The 21642-nt window shown below is 37.8% G+C and overlaps 3 protein-coding genes across 4 annotated transcripts in view; 1 reads left to right on the forward strand and 2 right to left on the reverse strand.

The window, feature by feature from the left end:
- Positions 1-435: 435 nt before the first annotated feature.
- On the reverse strand, positions 436-6703 carry LOC124164367 (60S ribosomal protein L7). Its single transcript, XM_046541661.1, has 7 exons — positions 6598-6703; positions 6292-6415; positions 6015-6190; positions 5830-5920; positions 5498-5654; positions 3296-3393; positions 436-607 (listed from the first exon to the last, which is right to left on the reverse strand). Exons 1-7 carry the CDS (start codon positions 6606-6608, stop codon positions 497-499), a joined length of 768 nt encoding a protein of 255 aa, XP_046397617.1. The 5' UTR covers positions 6609-6703; the 3' UTR covers positions 436-496.
- A 40-nt stretch (positions 6704-6743) lies between these two features.
- Positions 6744-13948, forward strand: LOC124164368 (peptide deformylase, mitochondrial-like). 2 transcript variants are annotated; one of them, XM_046541663.1, is made up of 5 exons: positions 6744-7165; positions 7251-7421; positions 9154-9274; positions 12124-12354; positions 13482-13948. In XM_046541663.1, exons 1-4 carry the CDS (start codon positions 6938-6940, stop codon positions 12318-12320), a joined length of 717 nt encoding a protein of 238 aa, XP_046397619.1. In that variant the 5' UTR covers positions 6744-6937; the 3' UTR covers positions 12321-12354; positions 13482-13948. The 2 variants fall into 2 exon arrangements, with proteins under 2 accessions (XP_046397619.1, XP_046397618.1); XM_046541662.1 differs by lacking the exon at positions 13482-13948 and having other exon boundaries at positions 12124-13475.
- Positions 13949-16714: 2766 nt separating this feature from the next.
- LOC124164269 (dihydrolipoyllysine-residue acetyltransferase component of pyruvate dehydrogenase complex, mitochondrial) overlaps positions 16715-21642 on the reverse strand; it is a 30332-nt gene continuing 25404 nt past the window's right edge. Inside the window, exons 8-9 of the mRNA XM_046541515.1 lie at positions 20930-21069; positions 16715-19244 (exon numbers count right to left, since the gene is read on the reverse strand). Of these exons, the coding sequence (XP_046397471.1) occupies positions 19115-19244; positions 20930-21069 (270 nt within the window). The 3' untranslated portion in view covers positions 16715-19114. The remainder of the gene's footprint in view (positions 19245-20929; positions 21070-21642) is intronic.

Raw genomic sequence — 21642 nt, forward strand, 5'->3', positions numbered from 1 at the left:
ACCTTGCAACCTACCCTAAACTAGACCATTCTGGCTGTCATTGAACAACTCTCGGCAGCCAGACTGTAGGTTTATCAACTTACTAACAAGATTTTGGAATAAATCTAGTTTGTATATTGAAGACTGCCAGTATTCGGCAAGATATCAACCCTTGATTGCATCATGTCGCATTCTTCTATCGAGAAACTAGAACGAATTTTCTTGTTTTTATATATTTGCACGTAATTAATTGCGTATATTTTATAGTTTTTTTGGACGATCCCTAAAAGAAACATTCATACAAAATTCGTTATTAGGAACATCCAGTTTTTCGGATCCATGAACTTCGTAATACCGTGTCTACTCTAATTATTTTACACGTGCGAACTGATACAAAGGATGGGAAGAGTAAGTATTTGTGTAACAAGGAAAAAGACTACAGAGAGAAGACAAGTATACAATTGTAACCCCTTTGAGACTTTTATTTAGACAAAAACAAAAAATCACTAGGAGGAAGTTAAACCATCCGTCTTAACAACTCATTAATCTTATCCTCACGGTTACCAAAGTCACCACCTTCCACATAGTGGTTGGTCTTCTTGCGCCAGCCACCAGTTGGGGTATTCAGCTGAAAAAGCAAATACATTCAATGTAAAAGACAATCCACACTGGCATAAACATAAAATATGCTTAAGTTTTGCTTTGCCTAAGTAGCACTGCATACAATGTTTCTGTACTGGCAATATTATCCGCAACAAAAGATATGCCATCGAAATCAGTCCCTGCTCAATTGATATTATGTAGGACCATTAGATGAATTCTAACGCACAGGCCAATTCATGATGCCGAGCTTTTAAATACTCAGTTTAATTAAAGATTTGACATCCAGTTAACTACTTATTGCTTTAACATATGCACATTAGAACACTATAAAATTTTCAAGAGCTATCCAACTGGCAATTACCAAAACAGACGGCAAAAACTTGATATTTTCTAGGGCAAGTATTTCTAAGATAACAATGTTTGACCACTTCCATAAGTCCTCTTTCAGTAAGAGTCCATGGCGAAAGTGAATCAATTACTTTCCGACACTTTGGAAAGAGGAAGCAAAAGAAAAATAGCAACCTCCATGGAATGGTCGGGAGTTCACAGCACTTAAATACATGCATGAAATGAAGCAAACAGTGATCCTTTGAACACAACAAGCAGGCGTAACTGCTGAACACCATACAGAAAACTCACAATTATCCAAGCACAAGTTTTATTCTCCTACAACGTTTTCGGCAATATGTATTTAAAACATAACATTGACACATGAACACTAAGACTATCTTATTTATTTTAATGCAAGGAAACATATAGTCAATCAGACTTAAATTTTATAATTCTCTTTAAAAAATGTAATTATTTTCTTTAATCGCAGACAAGGAAGTGCTAAGTTCACTCCTTAACTTTAGAAGTCAACTCTCGAATTGCCGAAGACTATGATTGGTAGAAAAATAAATAGAGACGAAAATGAGCCAGGCTTCCAATATATGAGGAGTAAGGATATTGTTTCATTGTGACCGAAGTCAAAGCGTGTATTACCATGGAGTAAGTATGTATAGAGGGCACACCGCACGTACAAAAATCGTATAGTTATGGTGTGGTTCTGGAACAATTAATCAGATAGCAAGGACCAATTTTTTTGGATTTTTTTGAATTTGCTGGTTTCATGAGTATAAAAATATATTCTGAAGCAGAAAGGGTCGCTACGTTCAGTGGAGACAATAGTTATAAGATTTTGTTTACAACAATTGTTATAAAAAATATTTCCTCGAATTTTGGCAGGTAACTTGACTTTTCCAAGTTTATATTCCAAATCCATTTGCCGGCACTGTTCTTAGTATTAAGTTGAAACTAGCAGGAAACGTTTATTGTACATTTTTTTCCATACAGGTAAACTTTAATTTGTTCATAACCCAGTTTCAACGTTGTTATGTGCGTTTACATATCTTTCGGACGAAAAATCTGGAATTTTGCAGGGTACAAATCAATCGCCAGCTAACTTTCGTATCTTACGATATAGGCCCATACATGCTGCGTATGAAATATGGATAAAACTATAAATGTATTTTTGGTGAAAGAATTTTAACTATCTCGATTACAACGGGAGTTGTGAATTTTTAATGGCCGCTCCTCGTCAGGCTTTCCTTACTGGCCAGAGTCTGCACGGAAGGCTCCCACCTCCTTTTGGCAAAACTGTTCTCGGCAAAAGCCAACAGACCCGAAGAAACCCGAAGAGAATGCAGAGATCATGCAACAAAGTTTTAAGGCCAAACTTTGAACTGCAACCGACCTGCTGATGAGCCTTTCCGGAGATACTTACTCTGAGTGGCTGAAATGTCATCTATCAATGATTTTCCCGAGGTGTAACCCTCATTGTTAGGGACTTATATCCCGACGAGTAATGACGCACTGCGGAAGGTTGTAGTACTTCGTAAAAGGAATCATTCTGTCTCGTTTAGTATTACACTGCTACATGTACAACCCCTCCAACGTCCATTCGATATTCGAGCATATCTCCACTCAGAATTTCATCAAAATCTGTGGTGGTGGAGTGAATACTTCCGTAACCCTATCTAACTGATAGCAGATTCGTTTAGTTTTGCAAATATATATTTATAGGGCCCGGGACCCCCTGAAAATTCCCTCTCTCTCTCCTGCTTGGCTCTCAGCCCTATGTTAACAGTCTTCCCTTCCTTCGATGCTTGGGAGACAGACGGAGAGTTAGGAAGAGGGGAGGGTGGGAAGGAAAGGGGATAGACGAGGGACAGGAAAAGACCTCGAACGTGGCGCCTCTCGCCTCTTGCTCGCCACTCTGGGGCCATCTATCTGCTGTTTGAGAATTAAAACTGTTGATTTCCTCCTATGCCGTGAGCCCTCTAGAATTTACTTACTCTATGGTATTACCCATGCTTTCTGATTAGTTGAACCCCCTCTCCCCATCATTAGCCCGGGTAATCGGCAGTAAAAAATTAAAAACAATTTCGGAGAAACCAACTAAGTGAAAAGCTATAATGGTGCAATAAATAGTTTACAAATTTCTGCTAAAAGATACTAAAATTAATTCAGTAATACAGCTGAATGCTCCATATTGGCAACTTTAAAATTACATTAGTCAATCTTTCAAAAGAAGTCCTAATCAATGCTTAAAAAATGGGCTGACGGGCATATAGCTTACAGCAATAAAAACAAATTTAAAACCCAAAATGTTACTGGCACACTGATTAATATTAAAATAAATAGAATTAATTCAAATGAGAAGAAATAGTACCTTAAAGGGCCACAGGAAGTTTGAGGCATACTTGAAATTCTTGCCTACTGTGAAAACCTCATGGATGAGGTCCTCCATACAGATTAAATTCATTTTACCTGAAAGTAAACAAGAGAATAGGGATGAATATTTCACAGAACAATTTCGAACTGCTAAGAAATAAAACAACTACAGTAAATTTTCCGAACTTTAAGCGGATCGATATGAAAAGAGGAAGTCAGGTGTCCCGGCTAGTTATACTAAACTCAGACTTAACATATTCTGAAACATTTAGCCATAGTTCCCCATTAATCATGGATTTTCATGATTAGAAAAAATTCAAAATTTCATTAGTCTTATAAATTATGAAAGACAAAATAATGAGCCCTGAAAATGTGGAATTAGGGTCATCATACTATTTAAGTGAAAAATGGACAGTCAAAATTAAAATACCAACATGAGGAACAACCCCTAGGATTTGAAATTCTGTTTCATGTGTAGCAACATCTAAAGCTACGAATGATTTGGGATGGACAGCAATTACCTCTACAAAATGTGCTTTAAATCCATCATACAAATGTAATAGGAGACATAAACAAGAGATATCATTTAAGAAATAAGACATCTTCATTTTTAAAGGTCAAATATTTCTGTAATTTGAATATAATTGCATGCAGGAATGTAAAATGCATTATGCCAACTTGCTACTTGGTGAAATTGCTTTCATTCACTTCAATAGTTCCTGCCAAACAGTAACAATCAATGTTGCAACTAGGGATCTCGCTCTTCACTTAGTTCTTGGAATTAAATATTTAACTTAATAGGAAATTATCATGCCAAATGGTCAGCTACATAAGTATCTATAACAAGCTCAACTTATATGACAAGACTCCACACTAAGATTTCAGACAGCAGACAGAAAGGAAGCATTTGCTAGCTTTCACCTGGTTACACCATGTCACTCAATGTATGTATTACTATTCAAAAATAGGATGCAACAACTACTTCCCTCTGAAACTAAAATTTTACTCTACAACTCGTCAAAAACATGGCTGCAGCATATTTCATTAAATTCAAAACTTTATAACACTCTTTATCAAAAAACATTTTAAGACACCAAGAGCACTATTCCATTGAAAATCCACAAAAAAGGACTTAGTGCTGCCAATTGACTCCAAAGAATATGTTTAGTAATATGATGATTACCTTGAGATGTAGGCATTTCATAAAAGAATACAGTCAGCACATGAAACAGTGAATTTTCATTATTCCGATATCTCAATTATTTCACATAAGGCTTCAAGACATCATGCTAGCTAACAATTTAAACTTATTTATGAATTCTTTAATTCCCTAATAATCCCAAATTTTCTAAGTACCTGTCAACTTCAACCCCGACATTTTAAATTAAACAGTACTATTAGTAAAACCGAAACATAACAGTAATTGCTTTGTGGGAAAGCTCTTATCATATTCTTTTCTCCACTTGGGCTGTTTTACTATTTCCATGTAGTAGCGTGAAGAACAGCCAAGCAAAGAGGGCCTTCCCCGAATAGACTACTCTTATGAAAAATGATGCGTAGAAGAAGAGATGATGATTTCATGAAGGTAATGCTAGGATGTCAGTAGAACGTAAGGTTAGAGACTTTCTCGTTGTGGAGTTACAGAAAACTGATGAAGATTATAAACGTAGAGCATATGATTGTAGTGGGATTTTTTTTTAAGTCAAATAGTTTGGGACGACGTTGGAATAACTTAATCCACCACAACATGAGATTCAAAGGTCCAGTGAAGATAAAAAAGCCTCGTATGAGATACATCGAGGACAAGCTACGAAGGATGCCAAATAGCAGAATTGCAACAAAATCAACAGTAGTGAAAATTGAGTGGAGAACAAAGTTGAACCTATCTGAAGAAGGCCGACTAATGATGACCTGCGATAGCTTTCTGACTTAATCCTTAGGGAAAAAAGAAAATGATAGTGCAAAAACGAATAACTAATTACAACGCTGACATGCAAAATTGTTTGACCTTTCTTCTATCGGTGCGAAAACCCGATGCCTTGGCCAAATTCTTAAAAATTATGTTTGGTGCGACAAGACAGTCGACTAGTTTTGACCTCGAAATGTCGTCAAAAGATCAATTTCTCTCTACGACATAACTAAATAATGAAACCATTTATCGAATGAACCGCTCTTTACGAACGACGAGCAACCAACTCACCAAGACGACCCTCGATGATGGAATTGGATGTGATTGGAATCCTCTGCCCGTTGATCTTGGCAAATCCTCTCTTGTATATGAGCTCCCTGACGCTCTTCAAGTTAGGGTATCCCCAGGTCACATAGGGTTCGCATATTCTCAACATGTTAAGGGTTGCCTGAAATTAATACAGTGTTTGAATCGTGGCACAAAATGATCACTCGAACGCTGAACAACAAAATCGCCTCAGTTCTCCAAGGTGAATTAAGAATTTTTATCACGATTAAATCATAAAAATACGATCATCATGTACTTATAAAAATCCACCATTCCTTAATAGCAAAATTCAATACCTTGTTGAGCTTCAGGAAAATCCCATTGTTAATTTGCCTCAACCTGAAGAGCTGAAGAACCTTTCGTACCTTGGGTGACACCTGATTGATACTGAAAATTACAAAACATTAATATTAAATACGGGACCTTATTGATAGTTGAGCATAAACACTAACTGCGTAGTAACCAAATAAATTATACATACCCTCTAATACGAATTACAAAGGCCAATCGAGGCTCTCCAGGAATATAGTAGTTCTTCCTATTCCGGGCTTGTCGGGCTAACCTTATCTCGTCACGTTCACGCCTGCGGTACTCTTTAACATATTTTTCAGCCCTTTTGAATATTTCCTTACGTGTATTAACTGCTGCTGCTTTCCTCTGAAATATCAGAAAAAGTAGTGATGAATGACATATTATGATAAATAAGAACGCAAACACGTGTCCACAACCATGCATAAGTAATCATAAAGATATGGTACCTCGAGTGCATTTTTCAAAATTGCTGCTTTTGATTCCAAACGCCGTTTCCTCCTTTTGAGAACCGACTCAGGAACAGCAGGAAGTTTTTTCGAAGGCATAGCCTTCTTCTCCGGCTTCTTGGCTCTGTTCGGAAACAAAGACAAAACTTTCGTTAATGTATATCGAAATCTTCAGAGAATCAAGAACTGCTGGTGATACTAAAAAGAAGATATATTCTAGGAAAAAATCGAGCAGTAAAATAATAATGATATATCTAAAATTGCAAAGGATGGGTAGAGATAATATTTCAGCCAACGTGTACTTACGTGTCCGCCATTCTTGATCACTCGTGAAAGGACGAAGGAAATGCAATATCGTTATTCGATTATTGTATTTTTGCTAGTGTAGGGCTTCGATGATAGATGTCGCAGCGACATAAAAAAGCATCGGAATGCGCCACTAAGTTTGTGGTCTGCTATGCTGAGATTATTATTTGGTGTATTATCTACGTCGAACTATTACTTGTGCCTTATTTAAAACTGTTAATATAAAATATACATTAGTAAAACGTATTGTTGAATTCATTTTCGTGAAATCCTGTCGATTTATCCGTATTTTCATCTAACGTGAAATTTTCGTCTGCTATTGTTTGTATCGGTCGTGAGCATGTGGCTTCGGCAAAATGTTCAGCTTATTGAAACTAGTGTCATAAGGCTATCTTGTAGCAGGAGGACAATTAGTTTTCGTAAGTTAACTCATATGTATCGCAACTTCTGGCTCCCTAATAATCCAAAACCTCCTTACGACCATGTTTGCCAAATCGGGGATCCAGTGTTGAGGACCAAGGCCTCTGTAGTTAACCCAGAAGACATTAAGTCCGAAAGAATTCAGCTGGTAAATTTTGGGGCTTAAATTAGGATTTGGTACTTCCCTTTCGTTCAGGCTTAATGAAACCTGTCATGCGTGACGTTTATTTCAGGTTATCAAGAAGCTAAGGAGTGTCTTACGAGGATACGACGCGGTCGGGATAGCTGCCCCGCAGATCGGTGTTCCATTAAGAATTTTTGCGGTAGAATTTCCTGAATCGCGGATGGAGGAATTTAGTAAAGAAGTGGTGCACTCGAGGAAAATGTCCACCTTCCCCTTTAAGGTTTACCTATTAAAATTTCCACTTTATTGAGTATAAACGTCGAATTTGGAAGCAGGAATGCTTCTTTTACCAATGAAAGATCTTGAATTGGATTCCTTGATTTTCCATTGACGTCTCAAATATCATTCGTGCACCTTTAGGTTGAAGAACGAGTAATGTGGGAAGTGGTTTGAGTTAGAACTTTATTTTAACTTTTAATTCCATCCATTTAATAATTATAGTTAATTAAAAGTTAATTGAATGTTGGGATGAAATTCTTATCCAACAAAATCAGAATTTACTTCAACAGGTTGAGGATGGAAATGGCTATTGTTCCAGTTCCAACTACAATATTTTTCCGTACTCTGAACATATTTCGGGGGTATAAATTATTCCCTAAGGTACCTTCCCTGGCTACAAGCTTGGTCTCTTTGTTATGCACGAGTTGTTTTGGTCATTTTGATGTGCATTTTATGCTATTTTGAATATTTTTAATGAACAGCAGGTGGTGAATGGAAGATGGGTATCTCTGCTATGATTTTGGGGAGGAAGCAGCAGGAATGCATTTGTTTAACAGATGCAACGTTTTTGGAACTCCTTAATTGATACATTATACAGAAAATATTGAAAGAGGTGGTGATAATAAAGGGTGTAAGAAGAGCCAAAATGAAAGATGAGAACAAGAAGCTATTGTTATTGTTTGTATCAGTTTGCCGGGGTGCAGCTAGGAATTAAGGGTAGGGAGGGTTTCAGTTGCAGCTAATACTGGGGGGCCTGGGGGTATGGTATACCTACCAGGGTAAGCAGGAAGTGCGGAGGCACTCTGCTAGAAAAAAAATAAGATAAGTGGTACAAAATGGTAATTTTTACGGCCTTCTGAGGGATATTTTACTAATCCTCACACTATTCTATAAGTAATATTAATCTAATTAAGTAAAATAGATTTAACTTAAAAATTTCTGTGAGCTCTTGGGGGGTTTTATCCCCCAAAACCCCCCTCGCTGCTCCACTGTCAGTTTATATTGTAGAGAAATGAAGTGTGCATCACAGGGCTCGTGTGATGCCTGTCCCCTCTCTATCACAGTTTCTGCATAGAATGGATCATAGTAAATGAGGAAATTGGGTTGAGATGTGTGGCGTGGGATGTATAATTAATGATGGTGAATAAATGGAATTAACTATTACAGGAGATTATAGAATTAGCATTTGGTGAATGATCTAATAGGATCCTTCTAAGTTTGAGAAGCTCTATCATCTGCTAAGAAAGCAACAAGTTTCATTGCAACAAATATTATGAGACAGACCTTTATTTCTATATTGGGTTATTATTTATTCTCCTAAGTATTTCTTGCACATAGTATTTCTTTAAAAAGTGCCCATTTTTGTTAATAAAATCACATTGCCAAACTCTGAGCACTTGGTTGGCATATTTTTCGTTTCCATAAGTTAGCTTTTAGAGAGAGATCAAAGCAAAGTCATAAAAAAGAGAAATTTCCTCAGAGCTGTTTGTAGATGTCATAGTGTGCATTATGTCATGCACATAACCATGAGAGCTTATGAATTGTAGCTACCGCTGGTCACTGAACATCACTCTATCTGAATCTGCCCCTGACCCCATGCCTACTCAGGTCAAGGGACCTTTGCCGTTTCCTTATTAATCATCTCTTCCTTTCCTTCTGTCTAATTCAAATGTTTTGGAACTTATGTGCATGCTATTGGTCTCAAAATCATCACCTGAGTCTTTTCATTGCAGGTTTTCATTAACCCAGGGATAAAAGTTTTGGATTACACTAAAATAAGCTTTCCAGAAGCTTGTGAAAGTGTCAAAGGGTTTTCTGCAGTTGTTCCTAGGTTTTCTGAAGTATTGGTTACAGGTATGTAATGATCACATTATTCTTATTTTAAATAATTGTGTAGCGCCGGTTCGCGGGAGAAGGATATTAGAAATAACGTTCACTCACTTCGAGGTCCCAAACTCAACTCTATATTCTTTATCTTTCACAATGGGCCAAAGCCCTTCTCCCGGTTGAGGGCCTTCACGCCCCCACCTCCTGGGTTTCCCCTTAAGAGCTCCGTGCTGAGAGGCCAGCCCTTGCACTGCCCCCCTTTGGAAGGCGTCGTGCCCTCGCGATGATCTGCGTAGCAGGAACCTTCGCTGTCCTCGGAAAGTGGGCACCTTTATCTCCTTACATCTGCAAATAAAGAAAAGGAAAAGAGACCCACCCCCGGAATCACTCCTTCCTCAGAGCCCAGCCTGAAGCCTTTGTGGTCCCCTTGTCACTCGTCTGGGATACCGTGTGGTCGGCTCAATAACCGCTTCAGCTGGTGGATCCTCTCTCGCTGCCGGAGTCGCTTGGCCCTCATCTGTATGTGGAATGGAGAAAAACTTCCATGCACCCCAGCCACGGACCACCGGTTTTTCCCTCGCTGTCTCGGCTTTTCTTGGGCTGAAGCGCAGCCCTAATGCCTCCTGTGCCTTTGCATAACTCCCTCGGTTTTCCTCTGGTAGATCATGAAACGCCGAGAGAGCATTTCCTGCGAGGCAGAGTCTCAGATAGAGCGTCTTCTGCTCCTCAGGCAACTTATTAATTTCCGCCACTGTCTCAAATTGGAAGACCCAGTCTTCCCACTCCTCCGCATCACTAAACTTCTCCGGCATCACCATACCCGCCATGGCTGCCGCCGCTGAACTGCACGTGAAATCTCAGGATCGAGAAACAATCCTACCGACTGCGCCAATGTAGAGTAGGTTCATGGGAGAAGGATATTAGAAATCACATTCACTCACTTCGAGGTCCCAAACTCAACTCTTAATTCTTTTTCTTTTACAATGGGCCAAAGCCCTTCTCCCGTTGAGGGCCTTCACGCCCCCACCTCCTGGGTCTCCCCTTAAGAGCTCTGTGCTGAGAGGCTGGCCACGGCCCCTTACAATAGATTTAGCAAAGATTAAATATTTTTTATCCATTTGGCCAATGGTACTTCTGTGATTGATTAAAATTCTCTAGTTTTTCAATGTCTAATTATTATGACTTGGTTTCTCATTCTGAGCCACCGTCCATACTTACTTTTTTACTTGTGAAAAGAAGGTTGTTTATAGTTGTTATATGTACTCAGACCAGAAAAGTCTAGCATCATGTGGCATTGTAGGCACCAAACACTCCATTTTAGCCGTAAACCAACGTGTCATCAGAATTGCCCGAACTATCTCTTCAACTCTTATTACGATTGCATCTATATGTTAGCAAAATTGCATACATTTTGATGAAGGCCCCATTGTATTCGCACTCTTTCAACTTTCCTCAAACTATGATTTCATGTTCTTCCTGGCAAATTATGTCTCTGAAGCCTTCTAAGACTCAACACTTGGTGTATTCAATTGCTGCCAACATTTCAAGTAGCAACTCATTACCAAGTCTAGACAAATGCTGTGAACTTGAAATACCATCGTTTGAATCCTGATTTAAATTCATTCTCTCCATTCTAGCCTGTTGCCTCCTTGACTGAGGGATCTTTAAAATGGAACGTGGAACCCTAAAGAACACTTGCATCATCCCATTTGATCCCAGCAACCCTGATTTCTCCTGTTGTCTGCTGTACACTTTCAGGAATGTAGATATTGTTTGCCCAATCTTACACACTTAAATACCAAATTTGCCCAAATTTCTAGGATTTTGAGGAGTCACAAGTCCCAGGAGTTGTGTTCTGTGAATCATCTCAGTGTGATGCATCGTAAGAACCCACAAAATTTCTTGGGAAAGATATATGAGGCAAAGAAGCTTTGGAATCAAAATTCCTGTGGAAGAGTAAGGGAAAAAACTGGATTTGTCTTGGGATGTTCATCCCCTGAATCAGGATTCCTTGAATTTTTAGGAGAGATTTTAAATGCCGAGAAATTTTTCTGCTCTTCATATCCATTCTCTATGAAAGTATCGCAGAGGTAGTCTAATTTAGGAAGAAGGTTCGTACCATATGATGTTTTCTTTGCATTTCGTAGTGAAGTGTGGACCAAATTGACGGGGGTGGTGATGACTGAAGTCAGTCAGATAAAGATCTGCGTTGGTTAGCGGTAAATTCTGTGATCAATACACTGCCAATTCAAGGATTAAAGAGTACAGATGCTAAGGAAAAATGGAGGACTCGACGGCCTCCTGATACATAATGACTTATATTAATCTCCTTATAAAAAATCCATGCCACAGTTATCCCCCTCAGGATTTTGTTCACAGGTGGATATTTCACTGATAGCCTTGCTCATTCAATGGCATAAGGATAGTGCATCACTATTTTATAGAAAGGGGAGAGAGAAAAGTTGTTTCTTTAGTCTTTTCCCATTTCTTTTCATTGGCGTACATTGTGGTGCACATCTTCACTATGGAGAGGAGGGCATATTCTTGGGTGGCTTTCAGCCTAGTGCCTAGCCATTGGCATTTTCTAAATGCTTAACTATCACAAAAAATTCAGGATTATACATATCTACACATTTAATATAAATGGGTAAACCTCCCTTTGGAAGTCACAGCAATATCATATTGCTGTACGTATTAGAAAATTAAAATGCTCTTCAAAGGAATCATGTATCAGTCATAAACTCAGGTGGATAAGTTATCACCAATTTTCAAATCACTTCCAAATGGGCCCTCATGGGACTTGTAATATTGTATGGGCATTCATGGGACTTGTAATATTGTACGCACTACACGTGTATGCGCAAACTCTCTTGCAGGATTGAATGAGAGGGGCGAGGCGGTGGAATGGAAGTGCAAGGGGTGGCCTGCACGCATCTGTCAGCATGAAATGGAACACCTCGATGGAAAAATGTTCATAGACTCCATGGAGAAGGGCTCACTTGAATTTCCCCTGTGGCAAAGGGTCAATTACCGCAGTGGACGTATTTACTTAACCTATGCCCCTCACAAGTGATCTCTCCTGATTAGTGCATCTACATATATTTCAGGTAGCCACTTGACATATTAGGTCTGTCTATGTCAGCATAAGTTTGTATTATTATGTACTGAAGTCAGGTCAAGTTTTCCTTGTTGTAACTCCCTTGAAAAAATGATTACTCCTTCCATGATGAAATCATCAAAGCGATGAATTTTGAGGAAATCATCTTGAAATATGGATCCATATAATTTATGCTGAAAGTGTCTTGGATGAGAAATTTTGTAAATATGTGCATGGTAAATATGAGGGCTAACTGCTAAATTACAGGAGCCAAACACAAAATCAAAGATTGTGCCTTTTAGAATTGATATTAAAATATTTTACAGCTTTTCTTGTAATTCCTTTCAATTTATCTTGTGGTTAGTTTCGTAATTATTTACAAAATGTGAACATGTTTTCCTCAAAAACCTTGTTGCTCTCTGTGTGTACATCATGTATATTGGGGTTTACATTCGTAAGTAATTTCATCTAATGTAAGTGTGCTATCAGTACTGAATTTATTTATTCTGGCCTTTAGTTTGAAGGAGAAAGCAGAGGGTGATAAGAGACATCTCATAACCCATTCAAATGCAGTTGAAATAGATGCTCTGAAGTTCTATTGAAGCTAAAAAAAACTTGCAATCTGCATAGAGATATTTTATTTGCATTTATGGGACCCAGTTTTTTTGGCAATGGAGGCTGTTGTCTAGACATGTTATGCTCTTACCTTTATGTGATATATTTCCTGTATTCATAGATTCCTGATGTTGGCTTCCATTTTTTATGTCTATTAGATAACATCACATAGTTTTACTGTTCAAGAAATGGGATGAACATAAGTGAAAGGCTTTCTTCATTGGAAAAAAGCCTTTTGCTCTTACTAAAAATGGTAAAGTATCCATCCAAAAAATTTTCGGGTCAAAATATAAAGTGATCAGTTTCAGAATTCGACTTAAGATAAGCTACAAAAATCTGTTAAAAACTATACGCACTTCAATATTGGATGAGGTCTTTAACTCTGGCTAGAAATTGCAATACATCGAGAGATTTCGGTTGATGGAAGGTCCAGAGAAGTTACAAAATTAAAAAAATTCTTTCCTCGTTCAATCTTTCTCTCATTATATGTAGTTTCAAATAAAAATGTGGAATTCATTACAGTTCCTCCTTCAGTCACTCCTTCTGGGGGAACCCCTCATTGAGATTAGGACTTGTTCACAAAAGTATGAACTTAAGCGAACCACAAGAGGGCAATGTGTGAAACGGAAGAGTAGCAGAGAAGCTGTGACAGGCAATTGATGAGTTTGTGATGCTATCTACTTTACTGCAAAAGAATTAAGACCATCAATTTCTCACTGCAAACAGCTGAAGAAGTGTGCAACTGGTTGAGAGATGTAAATTTATAGGGGTCTTAATTCTTTAATCTCTATCATGATGAACGATCTAAAAAAAGTTATGAATGTGTGTTTCAATTCTCTTATTGGTTAAGCTCCTTATCTACATAGCCACCTGCTATTAGATTGCTTTTGGAAGTGATTTAACTTTGTTTATGCATATTTAAAGGCCTTTTTGTTTAAAATATTGGTCAAACACTATAAGATAATGTATATATAAAGTTGAGAAATTCACAACTGTTTGTTTGTTTGACACGTTGACTACAAGTTCGAATGATATCTGGAACCCAGTTACCCAACACTCCACTTATCAGCCATTTATGCATATTGTACTTTACCCACTACACCGCTGAAACAATTCTGCCCTTAATCAGTTTCAACTCCCAATATGTCGGCTGTGTACACAACGCCCTGGCAAGAGTGAACTCCATTCTTGGCGAAGCATACTTCGGAGAATACAAGGAAGTATGTATTTGTAGTTGGGTCTTTTGTATGTTGTCATACTGCGACAGATATGATTAATTTTGCCAGTATAAGGAGTTAGTTTTTAAAATTCCTGGTTGAACGAGGCATTACAACGACAAAATTTGGGAAGATGAACCTCTTCAAATAGTTCCTCAGCCGGCCACATATAGATGCTGATAAACTTTGCGTTAATTATTTATGCCACTGCACAAAAAAGTAGCACAAGAATTGAAAAAGTTTCTTTTCACATGCTTCAACTACTAAACACTCCCAAGTTGCTAGCATGGGTATTCCATGGGGAGAGCGTGTTAGTCCAGTGGGTAGAGAGCTTGACTACTGACTGAAGTGTCCCTCATTCAAATCTCAGGACATTCAATCCTTTCAGACACTCAAAACAAAAATCTTGAAATTCAAGGAGGTCCAGGGTAATGAGCTGGCCCTGCTACTGTCAGTGTTTTAATTCCACATGCCACTGGCTAAACTTGGGGTGAGCTCTACCCTCTACCTAACCAAACGAGCCTTCGAGTGGTATCACAGGGTTAATGAGTGATGAGGGTGAACTAATTAAGGATGAGTCTGTTCTTAAAATTTTCCGGTTCTTTCCCATTGGTTACAGGCTGTCAATACTCAGTTCCAATGATGAACTCATATTTTCTAAATGAGTAGCAAATTTAAAGAAATATCCATAAGAACTGAATGAAAATAATCTCACTAAAAGGGTAAATAAGCACGAAGTCTATGCAAAAAAACCTTAATATCGTCTCCATAATTTAATTTGCCAAGCATAAAAATTCAAACGTTCTCAAAGAATGCACACTCGACCACATGCCACATTGCATCAGGCACTCACTGGTGCTTTCTCCAGGTTTTGTTTTAAGAAAATCAAAATGTTTACCCTATCTGGGTATAATCTATTCCTTTTTTCATCAGAAATGTTGCCTGTCATACGGAGCAGGCATTCACTGTAAGCAATAGTAGATGGAATAAATCCTCACCACTGCTCCGTGCCAGTTCCCAAATACCGACTTCATGCAATCAGTTCCCGATGCCGGTTCTAAGGGCAAAGAACTGGAAGTACAGAGAAACAGATACTGGAACCACCCCATCTCTAGAAATAACCCACTAAGCCTAAATTTGATGTATATTTTTCTAAGCATTAATAAAAAAATGGCCAAGAGCACAATTGCAGATGCTCTGTTATGAACAGCAAGGATGGAATTTTCTGTGAATAAAAACTATTTGACATGACAAATTTGAATCTTGATCTTGAAGGTGCTAGTTAGCCTCTCTATCATTTACAACATGGTACCTATCTATAAATAAAACCCATTTCTGATCAGTGACAGACTCACTGATGCATACAAAGTTTTGTGGTGAATAATACGAGATAAAACAAAAAGTCATACAATGGACTAAAGGAGGTTGTGAATATTTGGAGGCGCTGTTTCCAAGTTTTTAGCATGGTCAGAGTTCCACCATCTTGGTTTGACAACTTTTGGACTTAGTCCCGCAGTGTTATATTGTTCTGAAAATGAACTACATTGAGTGAAAAATGCTATCATAATCATTATTATTTCGCCGGTGATTGTCATCGGATTTTTTCCATCATTCGCGATTCTTCTATTAATTTATTAATGCTGTGTCTGTTAGTCACTTTACTGGTGGGGATATACTTTATTTCTGTAATTATTAGATTTCCGTTGCCTGTAATAAAATGAAATACCAGTTTAAGCACAGGTAAATGACTAGCTTACTCTCGGAAAATTTTATTTTCATCTGAGCTGGTTGTAGAACGTAACCATGGTGATTGATAACGATTTTTCCCTGGGGAAAGATGTTTGGGCAATAGGTAACTTTGCGAAGTCTACCAATGAAGTAAGGAAAAAAGATCAACATCATGCATTCTACAGTTTATTTTAATGTATGTATTAATAAGTTATGACTGAAAATTTCACCAAACAGTTAGCATCGACCCTCAAGGGATTGTCAATGTTTGGTCAGAGTAGTCCTTCTCGTCCTACCCAAGTACCCCCGCCATTCCAGCCACACTTTATAGACCACCTACAAAATCATCTGAAACCCTGGGAAAAATTGTTGAAATACTAAATTTTCTATGCATGGCAGTGTTACCAACTGCCTCTCCTTTCTGAGGGTCGAATAATTGATTATGTATTCTAAAAGTAATTTTTTGAAGCTAGACAATGTGATATGTTGAGACACCAATTTTTAGGCCAATCTGAGTACATACTTTTAATGTTGGCCAAATCGTGCAATTTCACTATTCCATGAAATATTATCAACAGAGGGAGATATGTTGTGGCATTGTAAGGTTCAGCAAAAATTGCAAGAACTGGCAGTGTGCCCAGAAAAGGCCGAAGACCGTTTACGGGAGGCCTGGAGGAGCAAAGCCCCTCCAGGGAGCGAAAGCAAGTTAATCTTTTGAAACCCAGCCCCTCAAATATTCCTGTAAGTCATTCATTTCCACTTTACAGTTCAAATGAATAGATTTTTTTCAAGAAAAATTGAACACAAGAATTTAAAAACAGTTTCTTTATATACAATTCAACTACAACACACTTCCAAGTTGCTAGTATGGGCATTCCATAAATCCCAATCCATCACAACCCAAGAATAAATAGTGACTACATAAGACAATGATGCAGATAAAAAAGGCATATGAAAACTCTTGTAACCTGTTCACTTTAACACAAACATTTTGATTAGGACATACCTAATACATACCCCAAAGTTTCATCAATTCACCTTAAATGACATTCAGGTAATGGTACATATTAGTGATGTAAAACTACTTATTGACACCAATGTATTATGAAGGCTATGTGAACAGCTGACCTTTCTTAGCCTTCAGTCATTCTCTTCTAGTGAACATAGTTCTGTGTGTGCTCTCCCAGTTGGCCTTTTTCAATTAATTGTAAAGGTCTGTGAGTCAAACAGGAGAAGTTCAATTTTTAACAAAAATACTGAAAATTAACAAATAACATATTTCTCTTTCAGTTATTTCATTCCACCACAATTGGGTGATGTTCCTCTGCATGGAATCCCTGACAATGAACAACTATGTCTTTAGAGAGCAATTTATGGGTCAAGATGGTCGAGAATTAAATGGGTTCAAAGAAATACTCTCACTAACTTGTGAATGTTTAAAATTGGACAGCAAGACTTAATTCAAGCTCTACTATCCTGTTGGAGTGCCAACCACAAAAAAATCTTGTGGGTTGTACTCATCCCAGTATTTTCCCTCTTAACATGAGATCAAAAGCTATTCTTTTTCAATGATTTGGTGACATCATTTTGCAAAAAATACTATTTCAACTACATCTCCAACTCGAGCACTGTCCCTTATGGCCTTATCTGTCTCACCAATCCTTCCAAAATTTCCCCATGAGATCTGAGTTGAGCATTGCTGCAAAGAGTGAATGTTATTCTCAATTGAAGAAGAAGAAGCTTCAATAGTCTGAGTAGATCTCCAACAATTAGCAACCAAAATCTTTTCTTCGAGAGATTCATGAACTCATACTTTAACACAGCTGTTAATGATTAAGTAAATACCAATGATTTGAGTTTTAACCTTAATATTCTTGGGAGTAATTAGCTGAACATCAATTTGTACATCATTTGATTAAGGCAATGTAATTTATTTTGTCGATTCTCTGATACACCCCACCCAGATTTTACGAATAAAAAAATTAAATGTTCCTCTGGACGCAGCAAACAAAAGAGAAAACAATGCTCAGAGTTAATTGGAAGAACACAAAAACATTTTCCCACTGAGGACTTGTACGTGAAGAAACATACTTTGAGTATTTTAATACCTTAAATAAAGGAGAGTACCACGTTCTTAAGACATGGCAGCGTTATGGCAGAAAGTAAGACTTGTTAGAGTGCACACAAGGCCATCCACGAGAATTCTAACTTTCTCTAAGTTTAAAAATTCTAGTTTCATCAATATCTTTAGAGTATTATTGTTTATATTATATCATTAAATGAGTAGTGGTACTTCCCAAGCAAATATAGCACTTTAAGGATAGCTCACATCCATATGATATTTGAACTTGACTACATGGAATTAAGACAATGGTGCCCAGAGTGTGATAGGCCTAACAGATTACCTCCACAAAAGAAAGCACTTTAAGGATAGCTAACATCCACCATTAAAATCTGTGAAATTGAAAACAAACCTTGGAAAGTACAGACCTTGAGTTATTTTTGGTGATATTTATCAACCACTAAACATGGATGGCACACTTCGTCACTTGAAATTGAATCACTTCTTACGACTGATGTCCACAACAGTACCATGGAGGAGTCGCAAAACATTTGCCAACTTAGGGTCTCTTAAGATTTTCCACAGCTGGATTAACATCAACGAACATAAAAAAACAATTAAATAACATTTTTGTCTAATATCAACATTATCTTGCAAGATCAAGGTGAACAAAATTACTCGGTGTTGCAGGATCTCTCTTCGTCTACTCTTCACTTCAGCACAAATCCATCCACCAAAACGTCACGCCAGGCTCACAACAGAATAATCAATCAAGGAGACATTTTGCAATCAGTTTCCTGCACACCCATAAAAGCAGGGGTCCCTTCAAATGTACCAGTCCTCGACATTTGTGAATGAATTTCAGTTAACAATGCAAAGAAACAAGAGACAAGTACATCTTTTTCATGAGTGGATCATTCGTTAGTGGCTTTGGGCATAAAACCTGAGGTGGAAACGTTGCATAAATATGTGGATAAGCACACAGGAATTATGTACACAAACCCTCTCTTCACAGCACCAATGCCCCATTTCAAGCGCACAAACAATCGAACAAATGCCTCCTAGAGAATGAACCAGGAGGCCACGTGGGTCCTCTCTCAACAAGGCCACCGCCCAGCCAGCTGGGGAATGACGACAGCCAGCTAACTCTAGAGAAGCATAGTGTGTGGCTTCTCAAGCAGTGAACGGAATGCAGCGAGCCATTGCGCTCCCACAGCACCATCGACCACCCTATGGTCACAGCTTAGGGTGACGCTCAGCATCTCCGAAACCTTGTGTCTGAAAACAAAATCAAACCCATAAAAACACAAATATCATGGAAAAGAGAAAAAGAAATGTCTTTAAAGCATAAAATTCCCCAAATGTCATCATAACTATGTGTAGATCTGCAAAGAATTTCAGTGAACGTGGGATTTAATTTTTTTAAACCTTTAATAAGCTGCATAGTACAACAATGAACATGCTGTCAGTGCATGGCTTCCCCATACGTAACGCGTTAAACCATAAAGATCATTCACTAGAGGTAGGAAATGCAACCCCAAACTTATAAGTTTATGGCAACACTTTATGCCTCAGTGAGTTCCAACACAATTTCAACCAATTAATTTCCTGCAAGTCTATATGAAGGTTTATGTAACATATAATAAGCAAATGAATAAAGTGCCAATATGAAAAGTAGTACGTAAATTCAATACACAGCATCAGAGAAGGTATTGTAGAACAGTAATTTCAAAGAAGCTAATTCATTCTACCTATCAACATCCATAACTAAAAGTGGCAAATTTCTGTCACCCAAGTTTACAGACTAACACCTCAGGCAGATTATATTTTTTAAAGATATCTTAGTTTCCATACAAATTTATTTTGTATTTTAAAAGGTATTTAAAATACTATTTTGTAGTTTGTTTTTCAAATACCCAAGTCAAAGGTATTTTGCGTTTCACCTCAGAGGCTCAGCTAGGAATTAAGGCTGGGGGGTTTTAGGTGCAAATAATATTTGGGGGTATGGCGGTTACGGAAGACCAGCCAGGGGAGCAGGAGGTGCAGGTGCCCCCCCCTCCAGAAAACTTCTACAATAAATGGTTCAAAATGGAGAGTTTTACGGCTGTGTGAATAGTTTGATGTCTTATTTGGAAGTCATCCATCTCCCTAATATTAGTCACTAAATTTTTCACAAAAAAATAGTTTTGTAAAAAAATTCTCTGAGCTCTGGGGGGGTTTTATTTTCTTTAAGCCCCCCCTCGCTGCACCACTTTTTACATACATTTGGAGTGGTATTTTTTGTATTCCAAATACTCCTTGGCCTGTATTTTGCCCAGCCTTGAATATCATACGTGAAAGTATTTTTAAAGGATTTAATAAAATGAAAATACTTGCCTATTTCCACATCTATTTATTTCAACCGACCAGGCTTTGGTACATAATGCCATTTATAAGGTAGCCATTATGAGCCGAAACCTGGGTTGGTTGACTTAAGCATGTGTTGAAATAGACAAATAAGTACTTTCATTATGTTAAATATCAAAGATTTCCACCGAATTATGCTGGAAATTGTACCTTCTATTTTAAAAAGAGATATTTCATTTAAAAATCATGAGGTGACACCAGACATCTTGGAACTTGGCGACTCCATTTGAGTTTGGACTTGACATGTTATCTGTGGAGTATGGTCTTCAGAATCAAGTGAGGTCCTGTAATACCAACGTGGCAATCAACACAGGTTTGAGTTGGGATAAGCCTTTAGTAACGTTCTGGAATATTAACGCTGCAGGTAAATTTAAGTAAATGAGGACCACTAAATACTAACCGTATTATCCAAATATAGTCCCTCCCCTAATTTTGGGGCTTCAGTTTTGAGAAAATAAAAAAAAAATGCGTTTGAATATAGTCCCCCATTAACTTTTCCATGGGCATTTTTGGAAAAAAAGGGGGGATTATATTCAGATGAATATGATAATACTCACCCACTCTCAGCCTCATCATCAGGGATGAGCCTCTTCTCAGTGCTACCAACAGCCAAAATGCAAGACTGGGGAGGGTTTATGATGGCACTGAAGTTCTTCACTCCAAACATCCCAAGGTTGGATATTGAGAAGGTGCCACCCTGCAAAGAGGAAACCAGTAAGACAAGCAATCAATGACTGAGTTTAAGAAAGCGGGAAGATTGAAATGGAAGGAGTAGCTACTGCAAATATATGTTCAATGAAAGGTCTGCTTAAAATATAATATGTACAGTAAAACCTCTTTACATCGTAATGGAGGGGACCAAAATTTGGGCAATTTGATGCATGGAGGTTCACTATAGAGAGGTTTTAGTGATAGGCTCCATTTTTTCATATCCTTCGAAAATGAAAGGCACTACTGTCTTTTAAACCATTATATTTATGTGTTTAAACAAATATGCATGCATTAGTGAACATATATTTACTATTTAACAATAACAGAAAGTAAGCGCTATCACGTGATTTTTACCACGATTCGGGAGAAAATGATGTGATCTCTCTCAATTCAACAGTCACTTAAAATGATTCGGATAGTTGGATACCGTTTCTCTTATTTACTGTAAGGTATGCTCTCATATGAAACAAAATGGCAATAACTAATGGTTAACGAAAAAATTACAACATATTAAAGGTGTACGAGAAAAAAAATAAGTGTGAAACATTTATCACTGAAA

This window comes from Ischnura elegans, chromosome 8 (assembly GCF_921293095.1).
Source record: "Ischnura elegans chromosome 8, ioIscEleg1.1, whole genome shotgun sequence".
Lineage (NCBI taxonomy): Eukaryota > Metazoa > Arthropoda > Insecta > Odonata > Coenagrionidae > Ischnura > Ischnura elegans.

Excerpts from the sequence above, each read along its gene's own strand:
- LOC124164367 (XM_046541661.1), bottom strand. Across the intron at positions 6,191-6,291 it reads TTTTGAAAAATGCACTCGAG|AGGAAAGCAGCAGCAGTTAA; the intron begins GTACCATATCTT and ends CTGATATTTCAG. Across the intron at positions 3,394-5,497 it reads CATCATCGAGGGTCGTCTTG|GTAAAATGAATTTAATCTGT; the intron begins GTGAGTTGGTTG and ends GTTTACTTTCAG.
- LOC124164368 (XM_046541663.1), top strand. The coding sequence starts at position 6,938 with ATGTGGCTTCGGCAAAATGTTCAGCTTATTGAAACTAGTGTCATAAGG. Across the intron at positions 7,422-9,153 it reads TGTCCACCTTCCCCTTTAAG|GTTTTCATTAACCCAGGGAT; the intron begins GTTTACCTATTA and ends TTTTCATTGCAG. Across the intron at positions 9,275-12,123 it reads TTCTGAAGTATTGGTTACAG|GATTGAATGAGAGGGGCGAG; the intron begins GTATGTAATGAT and ends ACTCTCTTGCAG.